Below are 25,613 nucleotides of genomic sequence, written 5' to 3' on the forward strand. Positions count from 1 at the left end.
TATTGTTCCATGGCTACCTCATTAAAAACTTGCCTCTAGAACGAGTTTAATTCTATTTGTTTCGCAAAGCGATTCACAACCGCAGCAGTTCGCCCACGCGGTCCAGAATGATCCAGAATGAAATTAATTTAAGAAAGAGAATGGAATCAGCCTCCAACCGGGCAGATTGTATGCTCCCGTTGTGAAATAAACGAATCTATTTGGTTTGCTCGCTATCGGAAAGAAAAAGTTTGTATTTCGTTCGATCGGCAAACATGAATTCGATTAAAATTAGAGCAATGCATCGAAACATTGGCATCAGATTAAATAAAACCTATTCTTAGAACAGGATCATCCGATTAGGCATGCTTCACCATCATCGAATCAAATCCTCTTAATTGCGAGAGAAGAGTGAAAGGACTCGCTTCTTTTGTTGGTGCCATGCCCGGGGAACTAAACGCAAACCCTCATTATTCCACTTCCGCTTCCGGTAACCTGTGTGTCAAGCTTTGAAGTACGCATCGCTGTTTTACGCGCACGTAACGAGCAACAAGCGATGGCATAGACGTCAATTTCAGGGCCACAGTTTATGGCACCAAATACTAAAAAAAACACAACTTTGGCACTTTCCATCACACAACGAAGTAAATGAACGAAAGTGTGCACATTTCTGCCTGAAACTAAAAAGCAGTCGAATAGGGCAAACGAGTTCTGCGGGGCTGCAGGGTAAGTCGCCGGCTGTCGAAAGTTCTCCGACCCATTACGGTCACCTGCTAATGAGTTTCTTAATGAGGAGCAAGTTGACGAACCGCCGGCTCGTTTGAGGGGTAGAAAAAATAAGTTTGTCATAATGAAAATGTCCCCCGAGCGCGGCACAAGGAGTTATTTAAACTTCGTCCCTTGCTCCGGTTCGTACCCATCGCCATCCCGTGCGGATATGCTCACACGTAACCGAGTGGTTGTGGTTAGAAAATTGTAAAGACACTGTACACAGCTTAAACATAACGTCACTTGGTGTAATGGATTGCATCGTGCGTAAGCTGCATAACCGATCGATCGGACCCCTTGCTCGTCCTCGGTAAATTAATCTTCCCGCATTCGCCCGCTGACACAGGGTTTGAAAACTTACCTCCTTTCACGTGTACCTCCCGGCTCAGCACCGTACCGACTAAGTTTTTTAATTTACATCTGCAGATGAAAGTAAAGGAAAACAACAAAGAGACCAGAAACAATTCATTAGAGTGAACAACAGCGCAAGAAGAGCATCGTTAGAGGGCAAACCGAGGCGAGGAAATAGAAAAGAAAGTAAAACTAAGATGTGGTAGAGAAGCGAACAATCGCCTATCGGGCCGCGGCTGGAATTTAATTAAAAACTTGAACGCGTTCTTACGGCGCAAAGGCAGATAGAAAGACGGGCCGACCGCTACCGACCGCACTGCGGTCGTAGACTTCCGCCTTGGGGCTTTCCTATTTGTCCAGCTGGCCACTCCGTCCAATGCACACTGCCCATGATGTCTATCTCTTACTCGGGCTTGGGAAACGGTCAACTTCTTGTTTACCTAATTACTACTCAATCCTCGCCTTGTCTTGATCGATGTGCTTCAAATTGTGTTCGATAATCGATCAAAACTACAAAATCACAAACAAACATTACTAAAAAAGGCCGTTACAATTGTTGGGAACTCCGAAAGGGGCAAACATTGTTTGTTGTGTCCATAAAAAGGTGGGCAAATTTAATTAAATCTTTATAAAAGAAGAGATAAAATTATTACCACATTAATCTTAAAAGTAGGCATCTCCACGAATGGACGACTCCAAACGTCTTTTTGTGGGGCAAGAGGCCCTGCTTTCATCGATAAAGCGAAAGAGAGAGAGAGCACGGTGACATAAATTATGGCACCGACAATGAAAACGCACACAATGAACGGACTGCCTGCGAGCCTTTGAAATTCTCACAAAATCCTGTTCAAATATGCTGAATAGGACAGGAAGTTATTAAAAAAAACGAAGGTTGGTTGGTTCGGTGCGGCGTCGACCATTGTCGCCCTTTGGAAGCTTTGTAGTTTCCTGATAATTTGTTTATTGCACATTTTAACCATCAACGGCCCAACGGAATCCTTTGCCCGATTGCTGCGCTTTAGGCGGGCTGGCGATGGAAGTGGCCAAAGTTAAATTATTCAGCTGCCGGACCAAATTTATCTCCGACGACATTCCGTGCTCCGAAGGAAGTTATCTTTCATTTTCGTTATCAAACGGCCACCGAAATTTCACAACTCTTCGAGCGCCACTTTCCGAGCGCCCGCGGCGCTGGACGCCAACATTTTACAGCAGCGCCCGAAATGGTCGTTGTATGAGTGCCATCCGGGTATTGTATGTGTGTGTGTGAGTCCTCTGCCTTGGGGACCACGTTGGCCAAGCACGGAAAATGAAGGAAAAGGAATAAACATTCCAAATGACGATAATGATGGCAAATCGGACAAAGAAAATCTGCACTGACAAGGTGTAGCTACCCGTTGGTGGTCCGCCCGCTCTCCGCTCCGTCTGTGTGCGTGTATGTGTGCGGTTGTGGGTGCCATTGTGGTTTGGCTTGTAGTTTGCAAATATTCTTCCAGACATTTCAGCCCGGCCCGGGAATGGTCGGCTTGTGCGGCTAACGTCAAGGAACTCCGTCCAAAGTATGTCCTTCGAAACGGAACCCAAATGGGCGGAAAAATAGAACCAAAACGGGGGGCGTGGGTGTTTGTGAGTGGGTGGGTGGGAAAAGAAAAGAAATTCCCCCACAGTTTCCTGGTGCCACCGGAGGCACCCACCCAAGGAGATTGTCATTTCCAGGTGACGCACCGTTTGAAGAGAGCAAGGACTTTTTATCCTCTTAGCTGCGGCAGGGCTCCGTCCCAACCGCGGACCGGTTTGGATCTGAGGTCCTCCAGAATGTTCCTCCGGCGTTCGCTACCGTCTTGGTTTGCTGCTTTCCCACACTCTGTGGCACATTTTTGTCACGGTCCCTTGCCCCGCTCGGCTAGTGGTTATGTGGACCTTATGCATCTGACATTTGCATATTGCGATGATGTTGCGGAGAGGGCCAGAAATCAGTTTTCATGGTGCCCGGCAGACGAAGTAGCGACCGAAAAAAGGCGGATAATTGCGGAAAGTACTGCGGCGGCCACAGAGTCGCACCAGACCAGACAGGAAGTGAAATTCGGAACCGCGCTCCGGACTGACCAGGAAAGTGTAACGTAAAATAAGGGGCGAGAAAGGAGCTTCCGGGGAGCGGCCGGGGCGCGGCCGGGACGACTTACCTATACACTGTGGAGTGAACTTCGTGGCGAAATTTGTCCGCAGAAAATGGGTAAAAAATCAGACTTCCGTTCGGCAGCGTGTAGACCAGCTCGTGGTTGGTGGTCGCTACCGACCATTCGACCTGCAAGTGACAAATTGGGTGTGTTAGAGAGTGACAAATCGACCGGTTGCAAGGGGAGAGAGGCAGCGGCAGGAATTTGGCAGGGACCGCAACAAAAAATAACAGGAAGAAAATTCAAACAACCAAGGACCTCGTTTGTTTGACGAACGACATCAAACGGGTTCCGTCTTTCGGTACGAAACCACCGAGGCACCGCAAGGCACGATGAGATGATGGAACTTTTCGGTGCCCCGTTTCGCCTGAAATATGATAGCACACACCGGAATGATGATGGTCCATAAGCCGAGGTTGTATTTGCCGAGAGCGCCGGAGAGAGAGTTTTATTTTATTCACTCTACTTACTTCTCTTAATAAGATTATCGTTGCAGGAAACCTCAGAAAGTTTTCTGCAACTTCAATGGGCGAAAAAATGTTGGAAAGTCACGCTAATAATCTACGTACCGAAAGTAACGACATAGCCATCGGGCATATCTATTCCTTTGATCATTAAAGAACCGTTTTGGACAGAACCAAGTAGCTTGCACTTATTCATTCAGTGTCTTTTATTTATCGCCATACTGTCACTTATGTCGTCATAGTTACTTTTTTAGTTGCGTGTCAGTTCTTAAACCAGTTATTAATTTTCCGGTTTCGTCTCGTCAGTTGTGTTTATTAACTCTTATTATTCATATTTGTATAATATTTTTTAAATAATATATCTAAATAAATAAAAACCATAAGCCATCCTGAGAACCGTGTGACCAGACTCCGGTACCAAGAATGGCCGTTCCGAATCGCATACTCGGCATCCAGAAAGGTGTTGCAAATACAAATGTTAATCGTATCGCAAATGGAAGTTCAACCGTGTCAAACCATACCACGTAGCGTCATCACTTACAGGCCCCCAAAATAGCAATCACACCAAGCAGCTACACACCATGCGTTCGCCTACCCAAAGTGCGTTCGACGAAAATTCATCGTGCGTTCGAATGCGAGCGCCTTTCGCCGTGCTGGCGACGACGGGTTAATCCTTCCGGGCAATAAAGACACATCGACGACTCGACCCTAATGATTTCTAATCCAGCACGTACCGAATGAGATTAATCAAAATTGCCAATCGTGTTTGCACGGTTGCAGCCGACACGGTCCGCTGGCGACGTTCTGAAAGTTGGTTACGTGCCCTTCGTGCCATCGCTCTTTGCCGCTGCCAACGACACGCTTTCGGCGAAGAAACAACGAACGAGCGAACATGATCGTTTATGGTTATGATGATGATGACGATGTCCCGGAGGGGGAAGGGGGGGGGGGGGGAGACGGCCAGAATTCGGGCCGTTCCACCGCCACGAACCGATTGCGTGACCGAAATTCGTTTCCGCAAGGAAAACCCTACAGCAAGGTGGCCAAGGTACATGTTGCTTGGCGTTGAAAGGGAAAGAATGAGCCAAGATTTACACGCCACATCCGTGGCCAACGTGCCGCTCGTGGGGTTGTGATCCTTTACACGAAATCACGTTGAATTTTCTGTACTTTCCGGATAGAGCCAGTTTTTTACCTTCCCGATTGAATTAAATAATCCGCCGCCACATAATCATCGCTTTCAATCGTTGGCGTCGTCTTCAAGAATCCGTCCGAAGTTTCAGTCGACAATCGGCCGTTCTTGTCTGGCCGGCGTGTAGTCGATATATGAAAATGTCGTTCACCGTTCGCCAAGATGAATGGAAACGATGGAAAATTCCGATTCAACAATTACGCTGAATCAATCGATGCCGCAGGAATCGAAAGAAGCTTGGAACTTTGCTCACCGGCAAGATGCTTCAACAGGATCAACCTGGGACGCATCTAGGACTAAAAGAACTTCCGCTTTTCCTGCTCATTCCGGGGAATATATCACGGAACCGAGCAAGGCAACGGAGCCAAGGAAATGGCTGCCTTCCCAGTCACGTACGGCGATGAGAAGAAAATTAATAGGAAATTATTGTCGTCAATCAATCGAAGGATTAAAAGGATGGGGGCCCCAGGATCGTGTTCCCGGAACACTGAGCTCGGCGAACCGTTCGTTCTTCGTTCAGCAGATGGGTCCATTGCGCGTGTGTGTGTGTCTGGTGGTGGTAGTCATTTACACGATCGCTGCAGGAAATAGCATCCTTTCTCGTCTTTTTCAAGACGGTCCCATTATCTGCACGTGAAGTCTGAGGAGACGACGTCGGATTCGAGCAAAACTTTTGCTCGAACTGATTTTTGCATTTCTGGTTCCCGACACGTCCTGCCTTTCAGGGACGAGGCCACTGCCGCGCCGAGGGCGGATTGGTGTTTTTGCAATTTTAATTGAAACTGCACGACAGCTGCCGGGGAGCGGTTCGTTTAATCCCATCGAATGGCCGGTGCCGTCAGCAGAAGCTGGGAAATCCGAGGTCCGAGATAATCCACAAAGCCCGGGGAGAAAGCGAGGCACAGTAAACATGAACCTTTTGTTTGTGAACTCATTTAGAAAGGAAGGAATTAGCTCCTTACGTCCCATGGCTTAGGTAAAAGGACAACTTTCGGGGTTATTATTACTTCCCATTGGAATTTGGTTTAATTGAAGTTTTCTCATCGATTTCCTGGAAGATCGCCTTTTATCGTACCAATAGTCGCATTCCCAGGTATTAGCATCTAAGAACAAATCAGAGTCAACACAACGAAGATACATCCAAATTATTTCAATATTCTACATTTCATTTTTGGGATAAGACCCAAAACCGTTGAATTCTGCAATGCAAAACGACATGGAGTCGAACGGAACGGGTGCGCCTCGTTTACACGCTGGCAACAGAAAATGTGAAGAAAATGATAAATGATCACCTCACGGCAAACATGCGAAAAGCAGATGAGTTCCGGGCAAATTTCTCACAATTTCAAAGCAAACTTTCCATCAACCTTCAACGAGCCGGCCAGACGGCATACCGGCCGGCCGGGACGAATGATTTCGACGAATCCCTGGCTCCGCCGCTTTCCACGTGATCCTCTGCTTTTACGAAATGATTTAATATCGTAACATATAAATTCATAAATCAACCGTAACGCTACCGCGCCATGTAATAGATACCTCTTTTTGGATGAGTCGTTTCTTTTCGTTCCATCGCTTTTTTTTGCGCTTGTCGTGTAACAAATAAGGGACATCGGGAGAGGATGGATGGTAACGGGGAGAGGAGCTCTCCGGAAAGCGGTCGTGTGCCCGCAGCTCCCTGCCCCAATACTTACGTCCGGTGCGGGGCTGCCATGGCCGGTGCAGTCGATGACGCCGCCAGAGTTGTTGGAAAACTCTACCTTGTACGGTGGTTCGCTCAAGAATACTGGTCCCTGGAGATCGAGCAGGATGACGCCTGTGTGTATGAGAAAGAAAGAGAGAGAGAGAGCGCGCAAAGACGTTAGAAAGTTAAAAAACGATGAACGGTGCCATTGGCAGGATGAAGCGCCACCGCCAGTGCCACGGCGACAAAAACGACAGGAATTTTCTGCTGCTGCCGAGCGCCAAAGGAAAATTCCTCTCTCGTCGCCATAATGGCTCAATTTGCAAATGGTTACCTTTTCCTCGCGGCGCCCTCCTGCGTGCCCCGTCACAAGTGGCCAGAGGTAAGAAAAATTGGTGCCTTTATAAAAAGGATACATAACCACCCACCCCATTAGGCGGCGACGCAGATGTCATCTGCCGTCGGCGGGCGCTCCCTGGCGGGAATGGGAAACTTACACCGCGCACAAGTAACTTTGCATGCGGGAGAGTGAGAAATGGTCACAATCACCATGTCACCCTTGGGCCACCGGAACCGGCGCCGGGGGCGAGCGGGCGTTGCATCAATTCCATTAGCCGACTCCTGTCGCCTAGTGCGCGAAACAATAGACTATCATTAATAATTTATTTCCCGTCGTCAAGGTGTGGAGTACCCGTACCCCCAGGCACCTACCCACTCACCCACAGCAGACACATCCTGGCCACTCCGCTTTACTTTCCCGGAACCGGAGCCGGTTGTAGAGTGAAGTACTGAAACCGCGCTTCGCTCGAGGAATGTCGAATGGTTCGCCGGGACACTTGGATGTGTGGAGATCCTCTGGGGCGCACCACCTCCCCAGAGGACACCACTGTCGGCGGAGGCGACAAATTCCACGTTATGAAATATATTTTGCCATAAATCAGCTTCTCCGAGCCAGGTGAGCTGCGGACCGGTTCGAGAACTAGTCCAACCCGGACCAACTTTCGACCAACAGACCACAGAACATGTCACATCACCCGGAGCGTGCTGGTGGTGGTGGTGTAGGCTACTGGGTGGTCCAGACTTCCAGGTTTTCCGGCTGCCCACGGTGCGCAGGGAAAGTTTCTGACCAAGCTCAAGTGTTGCGGCGCTCGGGACGGCCGGGAATTCCAGATTATTTACATTCTTGAAGCCCACTCCGAGCATATTCACACTCCGTGGCGAACGAGAATCTCTTCTCGGGGTTTTTTGAACTCCATTTTCCGGTTCTGGCAACCTCCCGCAGCCTGCGGTGATACCATCGAAGACCGGAGCACAGTTCTAGCGGAGGACCCATTGCTGGGCAGCGCCTGACGACGACGCCGCCGGCCGCAGGGTACGAAAATTGGAACATCCACCAGACACACCAGGCCGGCTACGTGAGTCGTTGGTACGGGGGCGACTTTACCCACGACACCGTGTTTGAGGACATCAATTTCCCGTGCACGGTGCTTTCGCTCTCCTCGGTCACCGGTTCCGGCGACCGGTTTGCGGTCGTTCCGCCCCCGTGTTCGGGCTTCCCGGTGAAGTGAAAATCGAATCGAACGGCGTGGCAAACCCCCGTGGCCGCCGTGGGTTCGGACCGAACCATTTCCAGCTTCCCAGATAAGGCGATTGAATAAAAATGAGGATATTACTTGCTGGCCGCCCGGAGGGTACCGTAAGCTGTAAGCTCAGGAGGGCACACGGCCAACGATGGCGAAGGCTTAAGAAGGTAGCCACCACCACCGATACAGTTGGCCACATTTCTGTGTCGCCTGCTTCTCCGCAAGACAACAGACCCGGAACCGTAAGGGTGCGCCGCCGTGAAATCGAACAATATTTGTCAAAGTAGCGCACTCGAAGCAACGGAATAATACGGTGTGCCAGGTCCGGGCCCTGGTAAGCCTCGGGAACCGCGCGCCCGGTGACAGCAGTACACCGGAACGGATCGAGAGTACACCATTCGATATATTGCAGCGCTTACGAGATTATGGATTTCGGGTTCCGTATGAAATACACGAGGTCTCAATGTGTGTGTGTGTGTGTGCAGAACAAAACTCCCCGTAATCGGCTATGCAGCGCACGTAGCCTTTGTTTAGTGCCCTACGAGGAGATATAACCGTAAAACGGAAACACCCACCCTGCGGTGTGTGCCACGGTACAGATAATCGGTTTCGGGTTGTTGCGTACTTCGAGCCATGTTTTCGAACGCATTTCCTGCTCCTGCTGGTGGCATCTTTTCCTTCCAAGATGCCTTCTTTCAGCGCTTTCTGGGCTCGCTTTCTGAATTACTGTCGCTCTCTGCTCATCACTTAGGGCATCATCAACAAACGTTTGCTAATCGGCCCTCTCGAAGGAATTTCTTGTCCAACATCCGGCAGGAATGCCTTCGCTGGCAGCAGTCAGATCTTCGCCGGCGATTGGCAACGAGTCCCCGGAGAAATCACTTTGATTGGTCGCTCGCCATCTCTTCTTCTCTCGCTCTGGGTGTGTCGTAGACTAGCGATTCCCAGGTGATCTTCGTCCGCCTAAACGAGCCAACCGTTACAGGAGAGTAACTGCGCAACGTACGGTGGCAAAGGCAACAACCCCACACGGCTGTACTTCCCTCTCGATTCTTCGATTGCCTGGTTCAGTCGGTCAGTTTCCGAGTTACTTTTGCCACAAATTGTTGGCACCATCCGAAAGTTGTTACAAAGTTTTTGGTTTGTACTTTTATTTGGTTTATTTACTGACTTTTCGGTTGACACATTTGTAACAATGTTTTTCGTTTTTTTACTTTACTTTGAACACTACGACTTAGATAATTTAGTTCAAGTTGTTGACAATATAGATAGTAGAAAGAATTGAATTGAAGAATTGAAATATTCCAAATGAATGGTTCGAATTATCGTCAAATGACTTGGTCCTAAGACCCAATTCACTTGACTTATCATAAACTTACTTGTTTTGATAATAGCTTCTGTTGCGATTCTCACAGGTATAAAATAATGGAAAAAGTGGTGAACAATAAAAAAATGTGGTAGTATTTTTAGTCCGACCTAACACTGGTCCAGGACTGAGCCCGGCCCCAGTACTGAGTTTCGGATGCCTCAACTAAAGGTAGTCGATAAAACCCACACGAGCCGATTACGTCGCCCGGGGTTCGATATCTGTTTTCTCTTGCCTTCAGTTCCGACACACAGCCCACACACATACACACACACACATACTGCCAATCAAAGAATTGGTCCGATTGAAAAGTAGTAAATCGTCGGAAAGCGATACTGTCCCGCGGGCAAAACCAGTGATGGCGAAATTGTACAATAAACTTTCTTCCCGCGGGAGTTGCCTTCGGAGGAGCCACCGCAACAACGAAAAAATATCCCACTCAGGCACACACACACCCACCGTGCCAGTACCGGAAGTGGTGGGCTGGCTCCGGTGACGGAACCGGTCTTCCGTGGAATTCCGTAAACCCAACTTTTATGTTGCGAAGAATGAATCGAAACGAATCCACTCCACGGCGAAAGTCTAACAATCCCGGTTCCCCGGTTTGTGTGGCAATCGAATCGAAAATGGAAAACGCTAGAAACCCCTCCCGCCGCAACCCACCGGGAAGCTCGGGCAACGAACACAAAAAGGCAGACCAGTAAAATCGAAATGGAGCAAGAAAGCCAGAAGGCAGACAATGAGCGAATGAGAGAGAGAGAGACTGTGCAAAGGACCTGTGTAAAATAGAAACGAAACAGAAAAACGCTCATTGTGGTCGCAATAAGTACTGCTTAAATGTACGGCGCTTACAACTCCCATCTTTTCACTGCCAGATTGGTGGCCCGGGAAAACAACACCCATCCCGCTCCGCCCTAGAATGGTGCTAGAAAAATGGATGGAAATTCAGTTTCGGGCTGTTTATTTTATGAAGTTATCAAAGCCCGGCGCCGAGTCAGCCAGTCGATCCGGGATCGATCGTGGGCGCCGACGGTGGGTGCAGCTCCAAGCCGGTAGCCGGGCGAACAAAAAGGGGCCAAAGGAAACCATCGGACCACTTTTTCCATTTTCCATCGCTGTTCCAGTAATGGTGCAGTGTCGTTTTTTTTGCGGCCAGAGTAATTCACTTGTTTTTCGCTCAATCGCCGGCGGGCGAAGAGACCGCAGAACAAGCTTTACAGCAGCCGGACACGGGGACGGAGAAAAAGGACGGAACTGCCGAATCGGTATGTTGCCACACCCCGGCGCCATTGTACACCCCGTGGTACACCCGTCGTGCCATCGGAATGATAGGAATGCCGGCCGTCTTTGGCGCAGCCCGCGCACGATCTCCTTTTCGCTCGCCGGAAATAAACAGGCAACGCTTCTGCTTTTGTGATGAAACGGAAAACCGATGGCACGAGGCACAGCAACGACATCAGCAACTTTGCGCGCAACGAGCTTGTTGTTTGATCAAAAGTTTTCCTCCATTCTGCTGGCGGTCGCTTTCCCGATACGTAAATCTGCCCCCCATCTGCAACCCACTCGTGGGTGCAATTCCATCGCCGGCGCGGGCTTCGGCAAATTGTTACTTGCGAAGGTCAGCGCAGCAGGAATGTGCCACCGACTGATCCTCCGCCAGGCACGATAACGCTAATAATGATATCAACAGCTCCGTCTCGGCCGAACTTTGTTGGGAATGTTTCGGAAAGTTTTCTGCCAATCCGAAACCTACCCTACGCGCAAAGTTCTGCACACGCCATTGGCGGAAAACTTTGGCCGATACCGATGCCGGAGCCACAGTCAGCGAAAAAGTTCGTCCGCCTCCCGACGTAATTTTGTCGTTCGTCCGAACCGTCCGCCAGATTTGTGCATCATCAATCGGTGGCTCCGGACAAACGCGAGCAACACACAAACAACTCATACATACGGAAAGCAATCGTCTTAAGATCGACGTGCCATGATAAGAGATAAGACGGAGTCGCAGGCTGTTTGGTGAAGCGTTTGCCGCTGCCCGTTGAAGTTTCTGCTGCTTGTGGAATCGGCGCTCTCGCCATTGATTGCTGGTAAACAAGAAATGTTGGCTTCTTCTGATAAATTTTGGCACTTAGATGTTTCTTCGTTCCGAATAAACGGAATGTCAATCAAATTTTTGTAAGTCGGATTGGTGGAGATTGGTCGGTGTTCAGTAGAAGTCAATTTATACTGTACTTTAGACATTCTTCGACGAGCGCAAGAAACAATTCATTCATTCATATATGCAAGACTGATGAAAAATCGGAGGCATCTTTCTGGACCTTCTAATGAATAAGGTGAACCACAGAAAAACAGAGCAATAGTTGAACACACATGCAGCTAACTTTTGCACCCGGCTGTTGTTTGGTCACTTTAGTTCAGCGCGAATCAGCGCAAAAAATCCTGCTCGGACAAACCCAGCAACAACTGCGTTTTTCCAACCCAACAGTTCCCTAGAATCCTTATCCTGGAAATGCTTTTCTCGTGGCCGAAAAAAACGAACGACTCTCAACGAAACGGCGCTATCATCGCATACGTGGCTCAGCCGTGTCCACGTCAGTCCACGGCGAAACGCGGAAAACCCAGTCCAGGATCACCAGCCCCGGCACCGAAAGCATATGATGAAACATTCATCTACTCTTGACTTTCGCCAGGGCATTTCATGTATTTTCCCGAGCCGTACATGTTGGCCCTACAGGCAGCAAAGAGCACCGCGCTTGTGTTCCGTTGAGTGTGTTGAAGTTTGTAGCGTTTGTTTGTTGGCTTTGCGTTTCGTTAGTTTCTCAGCACCGTTCGCAGGAGTTCGTGGAAAACGTCGACGCAAAAATATCTCTCGCCGAACCTCGAGGAGCCGTCCGTACATCTGGCCGGCCACGGTTGGATGGTGCCAAACACAATTTTCACTATAAATTATGATAATGTTTGGATTACTGTTCTCGGGCCGGATCCGTATGTTGGCACTATGATACCAGGGGTGGCAGTCGGGTGCAGGGCGGCCAAAGGAGCTCTGTCCCATTCCACGATGGAGGTAACGGCCAACCGGAAGAAAACGACTACGAAGAAGTAGGGAAAAGACCCTAACCATCACTCGCAGTCCTATTTGCATAAAGTACTTCATTTGTATTTAAATATGATTATGATTCCCTTTTGATTCCCGTGAAGTCTGGGCCCAGCAAGGCCGACGTCAACGACGAATGTGAAATTATTTTTCCATTTTTTTCCCCACAAACACACAATCACGCGTTGTTGATGTTTATTTCATGTGACTCTGCAGAAAGTTGAAGCATGGCTCAAACTTACACACTTTCTACATTTCGCTACTCGTAGGTCGCGGTGCATCGGTGAGCTTGGCCATGGTGAAGCACTGTCACATATAAATTGAAAACAGATTACGGTTGCCACGACGAAGCACCGCTCCGTGAGTTTGATGTAGTGAAAAGTTGCAAACGGAGACTAAATTAAATTCCGTCCACCCGACAATCTGTTTGGAACATAATTATCCGATGTAGGGTTGTTTTCATTGCATTTTCGCTTCAGCCAAAACCAACGGCCAATTCGTGCAGCGCTCCGCGCTATGATACGAGTCGAGTCGAGCAGTATAAATATGAAAATGTTATTCTATAGCGCGAAAGCGGTGGATTTTTTTTCAGGCTCTCTCTCTCGCCGGCCGGATATGCGGCGCTGCCAAACGGAATACGGGAATACGCAACGATACGCAGTCCGGATTCGCACAAAAATGCAAACTAGGCTGTGTAGTCAGCATTATTGATATAAGGTCTAATGCTAGAAAGAAGCCGCCGGGGAGAAACTTTTTCCAACTCCGGAAACTGGAAATCTAACGCTAGCGAACGCTGGCGAAGCATGATCAGCTTTTAATTGACTTACGTGCCGGTGTGCTCGTTTCGAGTACGCACCCGCACCGAGAAAAACCGAATGCGCTGCACTTTCAGCGAACTGGCCACTTTTTGCCCCACCAGATAAGAGCTACAAACAAACAACGCTGCAAGAGCTTGCCAATTCCACATTCTACATTCGTAGTTCGACAAACAACCCTCCAAAACCGAGCGAAAGCTGTTTAAAATGGTCATAAAATATGCACCCATTTTCGGTCCCGGTTTTGCAATCAAAACCCTCTTATCAGCGGCATTCTACCGTTTTGCTTGAAGTATCCTCGTCCCTGATTTCCACAGCGACGGCAGGTTTCCACCGTTACGCTGGAAGCGTAGGCATTCCTTGGTCTCCGGCAGTGTGCCCTCAATGACTTTGACATCTGTCACTCCTAATATAGCGATCCAGGCACCGCCGGCCAACTAATCTGCCGGCGTTGCGTCGGTTACCGTCCGGTCCGGTCTCTAATCGACATTGAGTGACATTTTGTAACGGGATTTTACCCACGTTTTGTCTAAGGAAATGGCGGCGGCATAATTAACGAAACACCGTTCGAAAGTGCTAAATTGGGTTTTCCTCCAAGGTTAGTTTGATTTATTTACAAGACAATGGCTGCAACGATGAGCTGTGTGATAATAAATTTGCTGTACAACATGTCCTACGAGTCAATCAGCCTGTTAAGTTGAAGAAATGGTACTGCCCGCTGGCTACATGATTAGATTTCTGGTCAGGACATTACTCAGAAGCTCCAGAAGGCGGCCCGCAGAAAAGCCGAGTGTATTAATCAGCCATCAATAATGCAAATATCTGCATTACGCTCGAGGGTCTAATTGTCACAGTGACAGCTGAATGGAAGTGATAAATGTTGCACGTCCCATTAAAGATCAAAACACTCCGACGGACGATAGGCTCGCAGGGTTGCGTCGTCGCAGTAACCCGTGACGGTCCGACACGCTCAGTTGAATTTTACAGCTCCGTAATTGGGTATGTTGACTCCGGAACTCCCGGCTGCCCTTGCGATGTGATGAGAACCACGTGAGGTGATGAAGTGAGCCCCGGCTATTGTGAAACTCCACTTTTTGCCCTGTCAACGGCTAACAAACTGGCTGCAAAATTAGAATCCGCCCGAGAGGTGCTCCGTCTCGGCTGCCACGTGTTTCGATAGTCAGTTGATTATTCACCACCTGTCACCGTCTAGTGTGGACGGACAGACGACGACGGTGACGAGCGGCCGCCATCAGATAGTGCCAATGGTTGCCAGTTACCCGAGCTGTCGGGGCATTAAGGGTTGATGCTGTTTTAAGTGCACTGCCACCGGGGCCCGTGCCCGTGTTCCCTGCCCAAAAAACACGCTTTAGAGATATGCTAAAAGTGCATACCGTACGTGACGCGAGGTGCAACCACGCGTCAGGGTTTGGACAGCGCGCTAGACCCTCCTGCGGCGGCGGCGGCGGCATCTTGAGAATGATGTTAAAAGTTGATAGAGTCCGTACGCCGCCCATTTCAGCAAGGAGCACGTGCCCGAAGAAGCACGAAATGAATGCCGGGCTGAAGGACCGAGCGCCCGCTGGATGCCGTCTCCGGTTTATCTTTCTCATTTATCTTACATCAAATTAATGTTTACTTTCGGCGCCCACCTGCTTTCGGTCCCGGTTACGTTGTTGTCTTCGCCCGCACAGCCTGTGAGTGCATTGCTTCCTTCGACGACACCATCCACGCCACAGAAAGGAAGTAAGCAGCGACAAGAATTGCTCGAACAAAATGGTGAATAACAAAAATCGCGTAAAAGGAGCGCGTTGATAACACATGCGCGAAGGCTTGAAAATTTGATAATATTCACCGTTCATGCTGTAGCATGACCGTACCTTTCATAAATAGACAGCCTGACAGTAATAGGGCTCCGGAAATCGGTGGTCGGTGCTCTAATAAAAATAATCCTGAGTGCGATTTAAGTCCAAAATTTATGAAACGAAATAATTCTATGGCCAAGATTTATCTTCGAATGTAGTACAAACCACAGTGCAGCATGTGCTTGAGGTTCTTAAAAAACATAGCACCCGTGTTTGACTAACAATAATGACACTTATCAGATGCTGCCACTGAAGCTGCTGGAGCTACGATCGATTGCAGTTATAGCGAGGATTTGTCGCTGGACCTAAGCGCCGGCAACGAGTGTCTTTAAGTTAGCTGTTCACGATAAAACCTTAGACTCGCCAAATTGCCCGCCGCCATCTCAGGCAGGCAACAGACGACCCTCAACTCTGTCCTAATTGACTGACTTGGCCGGATTTCACTTTCTTTGTTTCTTTCTCATTAAAACCGGCGCCGACCACCTCTCGAACCGACACTTGGCCGAAGGATCTCGCGGATGGATGCCCGAAAGAGCCGGATCATTGTCATAATTTGTTTTTTATTTTGCCATAAATCAGAACAACAGTTTACGAGTCACGTTTCCCCGGTAGTGCCACTCGAGAAAATGGAAAAGATTCGCCCCATGGCCGTGAGTGGCACACTGTGTAGAACCAAGGACCTTGAGGACCCCGCACGAATCACGTACTGATGGTTGTGCCGAATTTTGCGCAGCTTAGATTACTAAGTCATCGATTTTGGGCAACGACATTGTTTCCACGACACCAGCGAGCACCGAAACTAACTTGGTTTGTGTCCCTTTCAAATATTTTAAAACAAATGTAAATGGAATCAAATAAATGTTTCGCCACACTTCAAAGGCAGACTGGCCGAATGAGCATTTCTTACAGATAAGGTTCTGTGGCCCTACGCCAAATGAATTTCTTGGGATAGGTACGGGCACATAACGGGATCGGGATCGAGTATTACGAATTTATCGTCCACATTTGTGTGGTTTATTGCTACACAAATACCCTGTCGGTTGCAGCGCACCTGCAGTCGACTGAAACCATCCCGAACCGGGATGAAACTGGCCCAAAATTTATTATTTATGCACCGTCACAAACAGGTTCACCCGTCTTCGTTCGCGCATTCCTTCTCAAGGGCCTCGGGTGAAAGCCAGCAAGGAGCAAGCAGTAGGGCTTGCTAGCCAGGGCCACCGGAGCTAGGGCCATCGCTGTAGACAGCCTCTCCCAGAAGGAGGCCATGTGCGGCGTAAAGAAGCCGACCAGATAGGGAGAGCATAGAAAAGATATCAAAAGTAACGTGCTGTGTGATGCGAAGTCTGTCCGCCCCAGACGTGCGACTCGGACGTAAGTTTGAAGTAAAATCGAGTAAATGCTTTGTCATTGAAGTGCGCACAATGTCTTACTTTCTGGCTCGTACTTTCTTACACAGAGCCCCCGTTTCAAATGGAGTCCATCCATTTCCACTCACTTTGGAGGCATTTGGGCATTGGGAGGATGACATGATGGCATCTGGGTGTGTACTTGTTAAATAGAGCCTTAACCGGCACCGTTTGAAGTATAGAAACCGCTTTGGGTGGATTCGTGTCAGGCAACTAAAACTATTACTATCCTCACAGATTATTATTCTAACTTATGACAACCTAACCAAGATTTATGGAAGAAGCTCAGATAAGTAATAACCATAGACCATCGACCAGCTAAAGCTAAACGTAAGAAATGTATGTTTATGGAACCGCCCAAATAGCTCATCAACGCAGCGCCTAGTCTTCAAATAAAGCAAAAATAACAGGCTCGTTATTTTTCGATCCGTGCAGCACTTTACCGTGGCAATTTCTTGATTCGTCGAACGCTAGTAAAGCATTGCCTCCAATCGCGGCCTCGCTTACCAAAAGGAGACACCGGGAAGTCGCGGCTCGTTTGGCCCACGCCAGTGTGCGAGCGCTGATGATCCTGCGTCACACACCGCTAATACACATCCCCGATTGATACGCCATCCCAACAATCAGCAACAATTCTTCATCCTCCCGCCCAACGTTCAACGCTTGACATTCGCTTGACGCTAACGAGATCTGATCCCTAAGGCTGTGTACCAGTGTGTGTGTGCGTCGGCGGGCAGAGCCGAAGATCTCGGAGGACGTCGGAGCTGAAATCCCGGAAAAATCAATAGCGATAAAAATGGTAAGCAGCGAGCGTCGTCTCGTGTGGATTCCACGTCTCGCCACGTGATGAATATTCATTGCACATGCATGGCAAACCAGGCGCAAAACGCCGGTGTGCCGCCGGCGCTACGGTCGCCGCGATTAGTCGCCCCCGAAGTGTAAAGCTCGGAGTGTATTTATGGCATCGGATCGGACTCCCTTCCGCGGATCGGTCTGGGCTTCGTCGCCACGTTTCCTGTCGAAGCGCACCCAAATCGGTCCGCACACCGGGATTTACGAGCGGCTTAGCCGATAAATGCGAAGGTCAGCTGCCGACGATCGCTCATAAATAACGCAAGATGAACTGACACGTCCCGGCGGTCTCGTCAACCGGAACTGATTACTATTTGCTTCGAAGTTTTTTTTTTCTAGTTCCACTCAGTGGAAGAGATCCTAAAATGGGACACCATTTTGTGAGTGCTGCTCACACGTTTTATGCACGCTTTTAAAGTACGCTTTTTGCCCGATTTTTTCTTATGGCTTCCTCAAGACATCATTATCGGTGGCCACGGCCCCAAGAAGGAGATGGCAGTTTGCTTTATCTCTCTGGCCGCTTATGGCTGCCCTCGGCAATCTGATACCGTGCTGCAAATCACTTTCACTTGTTCGTTGTGGCGCCGCGAAGACCGTCGTTTGAGGTTGAGATACACGGTTATCCATCAGAAACCATTTTGGCCTCAGCATGTGTTCCCCACTCACGCACACGAAAAGCGCCCCCCGTGGTGTTTAATCATCTGGCCCGCTGTAATGTGATCCAGTGTTTCCTGCTCCTGCTGTTGGCAAAGCATCTGTATTGGTTTCGTGCGAACATAAGATTACTTTCCAGCTATTTATCACGAAACTTTCCTGATTTTCCAATTTAAACGAAACGAACTTGCGCTCCAATCGGGCCACCAATTAGGCGAACGAATTGGACAGGTAACTCAGCAGAGCAGCCAGCTTATCCGCTCACGTTGCGATAAGTTGTTGCTTAGCGGCACTCGTTAAAACGGGCGTAATCGCTTAAATCCTTTCCCTGCTTTTTATCGTAATGCTGAATGCCCCCAACATCAACATAATCTCTCCAGGCTACACATGCACGGCGCAGCATCAAACACTCGTTTATGTCAAGACATTTTTGCCAAAGCTGCTGGCAGCAAAAAGGGAGCCACTTCTTCCGCTGCTCAGCCCCCTCGATGATTGGGTGGCGCCAGCGCCAGCATAAATCCCTCGGCTGGCAGGGAAATTGATTTAAAATAAAGTAATCTCCTCAACAGCGTCCGCCCAACCGGCAGCGGATGGGTGGCCGACGAAACCGGCGAAGGATTGCGCTCTTTTCTCAAAAACATTTAACTCCTTCCGCGGGCCCGCCGTCCGCCGAAGGGAAGTTCGCCAGCCACTTGCTGCAGTTATTTTTCTTTTCGTGTTCAGGTTTCCGCTGCTCCACTTTCTGCTCAATGTGCCGCTGACTCTATCGGGGAACTTTTCGCTTTGAAACAATTTTCCCCGGCAGCTCATTTGTGCCAGTGTGTGTGTGTGTGGGTGTGCGCACAGGGAGCAAAAACATCCGCCAGCCCACGGTGGGGCCAGAGAAGAAACGCAAAATCTGCTGACGTACGTCGGGTACCGCGTGGGGAAAGCTCATATTTTTGTTGCGAACTTCTTTCTTTTGAGGTTCCTGCGAAAAAGAACCGAGAACTTTATCTGCTCCGCCGTGATGTAACGCGGGTAGAGTGGAGCAACCTGGAGGCCACCGCGCTTCGCAGGCAGGCAATTCCTCTTTGCACCTGATGATGGAACTGCTGCTGCGGCACCACAAACTGCGGTTGTGCTTGTGGAAAATCCAATTTTCCTTATCCGTTCAGCCGAAGCCAACCATCAGCCGGCGGCGATCTCGCATCTTTAAAAGGCGTACCAATGCGGTGCCCTCACGCATGTCCCGAGATTGACCCGAAAACAAACACGCTGCGAACTCGCCTTTCCAGCTTTAAAAATGCAAGACTACGTCAACCACAAGATCCATTCAAGAAGTGACGGCCCTGCTTCGGGCTCTCAGACCACTCTCGCTGCTCTCTGAGCAGCAATTTACTAGGTGTGTGCGTTGAGAATCGGAAATTCAGAATGATGGCTGTACCTGCCGATTGGGACTTCCCAGTTTAGCGGTTCATTCATCATTACCTTGTTTTGACATCAGGTAATCGATTTCAGGTCGAAGAAAAAAATATTTCGGTTTGCAACCCATCTTTGAAAGGGTTAAACTATGTCAACTTTTGTGCCTGAAAATGACGGTTTGCGGGGATTATTATTTTTCTGCCCCTGTTGAAGAAAACTGCTTCGGAATCGCACCAAATGCTTGTGGGGACTTGTGTTTGGAAGATCGCAGTGCTTTAAGTGGTTTAAAAAATTTCAAAATGGCGATTTTAACATAACAAAAAAGAAGCGTCCAAGGACTCCAAAAACGGACTTTCTGATGGGACAGAAAGGTGTGGTGTTTCACAAGTTCCTAAAACCTGATGCAAACGTTAATTCCGATCGCTACTGATAACAAATGTCCTATTTGAACCATGCATTGATCGAAAAACGACCAAAATGCAATTCTAGTGGGGGCGCCTGGTGGCTCGTAGAATCAAGCACCAGGCGCCCAAAAAACAAAACTGTTTCAGGATACTATCAAATCACTTGGATGGGAGCTGCTATCCCTCCCCGCGTTATTCACTAGACTTGGCTCTTTCCGAATATCATTCATTTTCATCGATGCGACACGTATTGGTTGAGCAGCCCTTCGTTTTTCTACGAGGAAGTCGAAATGGAATGACTAATTAGTTTACTTAAAAAGTCGAAGAATTCTTTCGTCTGGGACTCCATGATTAAGCAGAGAGATAGGAGAAATGTATAGCTAACGATGGAACATACTTCGAATAAAATACAAAATCGCATAAAAATTTTAAAAATATTTTTTGTGTGTTAAACATTTTCCGATTCTCAACGCACACACCTAGTATATATATAAAAGAAAGTCGTGATAGTTACACAACAAGTAGATGATTTTCGATGCAGAAGACGAGATTTATCATGTAGCGAGTAGCGTTTCGAAACGATAACAACGAAAAGTATAACAATTTGTAAAAAAATCAACCAAAAAACAACCAAATTTGTATTTTTGTCCTATTCGGTTTTTTCTTTCTCTCCACAGAGACTCCCATACAAAATGTAGGTTAAGCTCAACAAAACTCGGATGGTTTTCAAGCAATTTGAGCCAAATTCAGCTGGCGCCAGTTTTGCCATGTATCCAACGGGAAGCGAGAAGGGAAGCCGGTTTACTGAACTTTCAACAACAGTCTTACACCATCCTGTTGAATCCTTTCTGGACATGGTCGCCCCTTAGGCCAGTTGGCTTTCCACTGCCAAATTAGAAACTCTTTGCGCATAGTCCATCCGAACTGGGTGTTGTTCTCGCTCAGCTGGAGGCGGCGCAATTCCGGTGTACGGGACGTTGGCGAGTCCTGCGAACAAATGGTGGACCGGTGGAAATGAACAAAGTTTTTTCCCCACCCGGACCCGTGCCACATTCCGTACAGTGCCCCTACCCCTTACCGTTTTGATTTCCCAGTAACCCTAGCCGTTCATCTGTCAGATCGAATCACCGAAACCGTTGCATACATTCAGGCTGTTAAGCTTCCCAATTGACTGTTGTGGGGGTCCTTCGTTCTTTTGAATCCACACGGGGAAGGATTTGTTTTTACTTAGGCTTAGATTCCCAAAAGGGGCCCACCTAAGGCGGTATGGTGTCGGGCTACATCCCCAAGACAGCGACGATCCACGTGGGAACGGCACAAATGTCATCGATTGGCCTATCACTGAAAAGTTCTGTCGCTGGTTTACGCTCTCACTTTCACTTATCCCTTCGAGCACCGTGCCCACATCATGGGTTAGCTCAGCCAGCATTACGGCTTCGGCCTTTTTCGGCGCCAAACTTTTATCCCTCTCAGCACACGGCCGACGTAGAAACGGGTGATGGATTTGACGAAGCAATTTGTCTGGCCAAAAGAATAAATCAGCTCCACTAACTTTCGGGTTTTCTGCGGGAAAGCGGAAGCCGTACGAGCAGTAAATAAATTCTCACTCACGCCCTCGCACACACACCCAAGACCGCACCCCTTGGGCAGGAAATCGGTCGTTTGTTCGGCAACTTTTTCGCCCCGGGGCAACTTGGGGTAGATAAATTGTGATACCTTCCGCAGGTATCGCGTTACGGGGATTTCTTCTTTTTTGGCTCGAGTGCGTCCTTCCTTCTAAAGTGGCGCAAAGTTTCGCAAGGCCTGGGACACGCCGCAGTAATTCCAAATGTCCGCAATCCCACAAGGATCCGAAGTGGCAACCTAACGCAGGCCAACGGAACATCTTCCCCCAGGTAGGCGACGGGGCCAGAACTTGAACTCGAAGGGTCCCCCCCGTCGGTTTGCCGAGGCAATTCGTATGTAAATTAAGTGGCATTCGGTGACGGAGTTGGAAAAAGTCTTTTTACTAATTTATGTGACGCCGGTGATAATGGATCGCCTGGCACCATATTGGCTAATAAATTAACTTTTTTCCATCCACCAGACACACCGGATTCGTGTGTCCGATCCCGACATCAAACACATAATTTGTAGTTAATCCAATTTAAACCTTTTGAAGTCTACAAATAGTCGACGTTGAGCCGTGTTAGTGTCCGCCAGTGACTACAACCTGCCCATTGCGGGTAGCAAACTCTCCCTGGTATCGCCTATATCGGCGGGGTATAAAATATTGGCCCAATGTTTCTTTCCTCAGGCCTTGGCCATAGCGGAACAGAAGAGGCGACCCGGCCGGACGGGTGGCCAAGAAGGACATCGTCAGCGGCGCGCCACAATCGCGCCACTTACACCGATGGGCCGAAGTTCATCAGAACGTTTCGTGCCATTTCGTTTCGCCATCAATATCAATAAAATTCCGATCGAACTGAACCGGTGATAGATGGAATACTTACTCTCGGCATTAGCCGGTATCGGGGAGCTGGAATTTCTTCATTAAATTCTTTTCCTCGCCGAACGCCGCGAACGCACGGCTCCCACCGTCAGGGCGCGAAAGACCTACAAAAAAATGCGCAGGATGTGCTCCTTCCTGTGGTTCGTCGGAGGAAGCCCTGATCGCCAGGCAGTTCGCTGGTAAGAGAACTTTCTTCATCATTCACCAGTCCGCCGGTCGTTCGAGACGCCGCGTTTTTGGGCACACTAATTAAAGGATTGATTTGGAAACTTCTCAGACCCGAAGCGGCGCGCGACGGACTGGACTGGGTGTCGCGCGTTCGGGGGGGGATGCGAAAAATGTTTACCAACACATTCCAACCCCATCGTCTGCCGGCTGACATCAAAGCGAATTAAAGACCCCGTAGCTGACGGTCGTTTAACGTTTAACTTCCGTGCCGGACGCCGGAAGTCTTTCGAGCGCAAAGTGTAACAGTAACCAAACTTACGATAATTGACTTACCTTTCGCAATGTACAGCAACAGGATGGCCTGTGTGAGGCCGCGTACATCCATTGTTGTGGTGCGCCCGTAAAAGGCATAGACACTGCACTGCTTACGGATGGACTCCTTGCTCCAGTGTCTGTCGCTTTTCGGCTCACAACCGTACCGTCCACTATGTTTCACACGTGCTCTCCATTCCGGCCCGAAACCACCCGCTTTGACCGGCGCCTTAAAAGCCTTTCTCGGTCTCTGCAACACTTTCCCAACCAACGCCGTCACTGGGAGCTCACTTATTTATGGAATTTTAAATGTACATGACATTGGTGTTTCTTTCGACGGTTTGGCGCAGTTTCTTCCGGTCCTTCCAACTGCAACCTCACTGACCAACTCGGCATCTAGGGATGAGTTCCCGACCGGGCCACCAATGTGTCGCTCTCGTGGGGCCGCCCGATACTTTCCGCACGTCCCAACATTCTACCTCACAAGTTCTCCGTTCTCACTCAAGCACAAAGCACCGAACTGGCAACGCGAACTTCTTCCGAGAGATTAATTATTGAATTCCGCATACACTTCACTGCTACTTCGGACTCTCGCTCGTACCGACCGACCATGTCGCTCTGACGGTGGCCGCACTGCGAAAGTAAGCCAATGCCGGCAATGCCGCGATTCCAATTAGCGGGCAAAATCAAACCCCAAAATTAAAACTTTCCCACCGAAGGCTGGCCGGATGGCTAGCGGCACCGGGCAGGGTTGGACGACGCTGTCGTAGACTTTTTCACCGGACCCAGTTCGGCCCGAATCGGTCGAACGCTTCCGGCGCATCGTTGACCGTCGTCGACATCGTTTTTCTCCCGGTGACCCCGTTTTCAGTCCGAACTCGTGCACATTTCCCAATGTGGAGCCCCTAGCGTAGGAAGACGAAAAACACAGCACGAAACACACTTGCCGCCTCACGGGATGCCGGGTCGGGATGAGGGGCCTGCAGAAGAAAGAACGGGAGCTGCTTGAGTTGCAAAAGGGAACGCGGAACCACTTCATCGCAGTTGATTAACCAACATAACTCAACAAATCGAAATTGTCGGTGTTTGACTTTTCGCTGCGGCCCTCGCACAGCAAAACGGACACCGCAGAGCCTGAAATGTACCAGAACTTCGCTGCACCCACTAATTGAATCTTTTGGAAAAGTTTGTTGACCCACGAACCGGAAGCGGTGCTCTTCGCTTTCCGTATCTCTAGACACGAACTTTGTATCGGGAGGCATAATAGGAACTTGACGAGGCATCGTTATAAGAAATTCCCAGAATAGCACACGATGACATACTTTTGGGCCTTCTTTTTTATATGTTTAAGTAAAAAGGATACACTACATGAAAGCCTGCAAGAAAGGTTTGATGTGGAGGGCAGTTGGTTATGTCCAATGAAGTTTGAGTCTGTGAAATTATAACTTTTATTGTTGAATGTTGGCCGTAAGAATCTATTCAATAAAACAGTTTCATAGAGCAGCGCAAAATAAGCGAAGAATGACGCACCTCTTGAAATACACAACGGATCGAGTAAGTTCTAGACCTTACAGAAGGAACCCCCTGCACGCAACGCAATGCATTTTAATGGATCATCAAGCAAATAAACACACCACAAATGGGCGTCCTGTGTCCTAACGAACTGAAAGCAACCTTTCCGACATACGAACCCCACCTGATCGATCGGTTTGAAATCGGCCTTTCCAAAGCCCATCCCCGCCGCCTGTCAGCGTGTGCGGGCTCTAAGCTCTCCCCGTCGAAGCCCGCGCACCCCGAACTGCTTTTATTTGTCAAACCGATTACTGGCTAAAGTTTCCCGAGCAACATTCGGCATTCTGTTGGCTGAACGTGATTTTCAACCCAAACGTTTGGGTCCCCTTTTACCTTCTTTCGCCGGGACGTGTAGTCACCTTCACAAGTTCGGGCTCACGTTCCGTGGCGGAGGCGAACGGAGAGACTCAATATTTCTTTCCATCATCCCGGTTTGCTCCGGGACGCTACCGGAAAGTGCGTGCCGGAGGGGATCGATAAAAGATGAAGTAAACATTATACAAATGGGAAATTGATCTATGTCTTCATCGTGTTTGCTTCACCAACCGCTCCGGCGACGAAAATCAGCACGCTTCCACGCTCTCTCTCTCTCGGTTGAAAGCCGGTGGCTTGCGAGGTCTTTTCGGGGGCAAACAGGCCATTTTCGTGACGTTGCGGTTCGTAGGAAACTTGGCACACTTCGGGCGCGACCTTTGATTTGCTGGGTAAATGAATCTAACACGAAAGGAGCAACAATGGAAAACCCTTCACTGGAATGGAGCACAGTGGAGGGGCCAACAGTGTGTAATATTAGCATACCGTAACTTCGGAGCTTTCCAGGATACGGCCTCCATTCCACCAGCGGCACCAGGGCCATTTTTTGTGCGTAATCCTTTGCCGAATCAAGCGTACTCCCGCCGGTGCGCCGGTACTTCAACTTCTTGGTGAAGCTGCCGCACCAGGAACTGCATAATAAATCTATCGCCGAAAAGTTTCGTCGTCTCGCGCACTGCTGCGCGCTTGTTGTGTGTATAATAAATTA

At 49.0% G+C, this 25,613-nt stretch overlaps 1 protein-coding gene across 1 annotated transcript in view; it reads right to left on the bottom strand.

Moving 5' to 3' along the window:
• Positions 1-23,093, bottom strand: part of LOC128277388 (cell adhesion molecule Dscam2) — a 61,159-nt gene extending 38,066 nt beyond the window's left edge. The window contains exons 1-4 of the mRNA XM_053015839.1: positions 23,042-23,093; positions 6,620-6,741; positions 3,279-3,400; positions 1,109-1,167 (exon numbers count right to left, since the gene is read on the bottom strand). Of these exons, the coding sequence (XP_052871799.1) occupies positions 1,109-1,167; positions 3,279-3,400; positions 6,620-6,741; positions 23,042-23,093 (355 nt within the window). The remainder of the gene's footprint in view (positions 1-1,108; positions 1,168-3,278; positions 3,401-6,619; positions 6,742-23,041) is intronic.
• Between the last annotated feature and the right edge of the window lie 2,520 nt (positions 23,094-25,613).

Source organism: Anopheles cruzii, chromosome 2 (assembly GCF_943734635.1).
Source record: "Anopheles cruzii chromosome 2, idAnoCruzAS_RS32_06, whole genome shotgun sequence".
Classification (NCBI taxonomy): Eukaryota; Metazoa; Arthropoda; class Insecta; order Diptera; family Culicidae; genus Anopheles; species Anopheles cruzii.